Source organism: Macadamia integrifolia, chromosome 9, assembly GCF_013358625.1.
Source record: "Macadamia integrifolia cultivar HAES 741 chromosome 9, SCU_Mint_v3, whole genome shotgun sequence".
In the NCBI taxonomy this organism is placed as follows: Eukaryota; Viridiplantae; Streptophyta; class Magnoliopsida; order Proteales; family Proteaceae; genus Macadamia; species Macadamia integrifolia.
This window is the reverse complement of record NC_056565.1, coordinates 2,821,899-2,823,871: the sequence shown is the minus strand read 5'-3', so window position 1 is coordinate 2,823,871 and position 1,973 is coordinate 2,821,899. Positions and strand designations below refer to the sequence as shown.

Sequence of the window (1,973 nt, the reverse complement as noted above, 5' to 3'; positions counted from 1 at the left end):
GCTTCGGTTCGGTTCGGTCCGGGTTGTTATCGGTTCGGTCCGGCCGGTTTTACCGGTTCGGTTTAGGAATTGACACCCCTACTTGGCATGGAACCCAACACATAACCACATGCCTTGAAACCCTCCAAGGCGTCGAATCTGAGCCGCAACTTCTATTGCGCAATAGAGGAGCCCTACTCGCAATTTTACTACTCTATCTTGTCAACACTTCCAAATGCACCTTGTCTTCCATGGATTGGGGTCCTTTGTAACATGGTACACCGTGTAGCATAGATCCAAGGGCTAGAAGCCCTTAGGCGCACAGCCCAAGGTGTTTCCAACCCTTGGATCTGCCATACTCAATGTAGCGCTACGGAGTATCCGCACCTCAATGTAGGGCCTCTCACAGACAGAAAACACTTGCCCATGTTCAATGTATAGTGGGGCATTTGATTGTTTGATTTCAATTTTGAAGAAGGCGCTATATACTTATTGGATAGTTGAAACTTGAAACTCATTACAAGAACTATAGGCTGTAGCAGTGGTTCTTTACCACCGTAAAAGTCCAAAATTAGGCATCAATATCATACACCAAATCAAGTCAACATAAACTAAATCAGGAAAGAATACCCGATTTGTCACCCACAAAAAAAGAAGAAGAAAAAAAAGACTGATCATGATCTAGGAGAGATTGAGATCTCCATTGTGTTACTGCTTATTATTGCTGGATCAACTTCGTTAGGAACTGATTGTAGTCCAGTAGCTAAGAAAGGCTTGGGTGGCATTTCTAAGAGTTCCAGACTCCCTTCTAGCATCTCCATAACTTTGGTCATAGAAGGACGATCCACAGGCTTTAGTTGAATGCACCATAATGCCACTACTATCAACTTCTTTGCTATTTCCTTTTCATCTTCTGTGTTATATTTCAATTCCATGTCTTCCCCTTGTTCAAGCCTGTTGTAAACCCATGATGGGAAGTAAATCTGGCTTGTTTGCTCTACAACGGCATTCAAATTTTTCCTTCTGCCAGCCATTTCCATCAGCATCATTCCAAAACTATAAACATCAGATTTGTATGACACGCCTCCAATGTTAGGGTAAAATAGTTCGGGGGCAATGTACCCTATCGTTCCTCTAATAGCACGAGTGACTGACACTGCGTTTTCATTTGTTGGGTAGAATTTTGCAAGTCCAAAATCTGCAATTTTAGGTTGAAAATTCGCATCAAGAAGAATGTTATGAGGTTTAATGTCAAAGTGAAGAATCTGCATGTCACAACCTCGATGCAAATATTCAATCCCGTGAGCTATCCCTAACGCAATCTCATATATCTTTTCCCAACTTAAATAATTTTCGACGCCTTCTTTGGAATATATATACTTATCCAAAGACCCATTGGGCATGAATTCATAGATAAGAGCTCTTTTTGATCCGTCAGAGCAAAACCCAATAAGTCGGACAACATTCACATGATGAATTCTTCCAATAATAGCAACTTCATTGATGAAATCTTGCCCATTTGCTTTGGATTTTCCAAGCATTTTTATTGCAACTAGACCTCCACTTATGAGCTTTCCTTTGAACACTGAGCCAAAGCCTCCTTCCCCTAATTTTTCTTTAAAACTGTTAGTCATCTTCTTGATTTGAGAATAAGAGTACCTTGTTGGGGTTTGAGTCCTGTAACTGCTTAAGAACTCTTCAACTGTAGTATCCATCCATAAATGCCTGTTTCTAAATTTTGGAAACAAAATTGCACAGATACATAAAAAGCCAATGAATTCTCTTCCTGCTAAAATGTAAGATACTGCAGGTGGAGAACAAGATGCAAAAATATTAGTCTTCACCTTCTGAAGAATGAATCTTATAGTGGGCAATGTTTTAGTATAATCTTACCAAATTTCCAGCCGCTATAAGTATCTGTCAAACAATTAATATACAAATAGAAAAGAATCAGCAAATGTGCCATGGAAATTTCTTTCTATGGTATAGGAAAA

At 39.7% G+C, this 1,973-nt stretch overlaps 1 protein-coding gene across 1 annotated transcript in view; it reads right to left on the bottom strand.

Annotated features, from left to right (window-relative positions):
• Positions 1-1,709, bottom strand: part of LOC122088992 (rust resistance kinase Lr10-like) — a 7,985-nt gene extending 6,276 nt beyond the window's left edge. The window contains exon 1 of the mRNA XM_042658398.1: positions 744-1,709. Coding sequence (XP_042514332.1) covers positions 744-1,694 — 951 coding nt within the window. The 5' untranslated portion in view covers positions 1,695-1,709. The remainder of the gene's footprint in view (positions 1-743) is intronic.
• Positions 1,710-1,973: the final 264 nt, after the last annotated feature.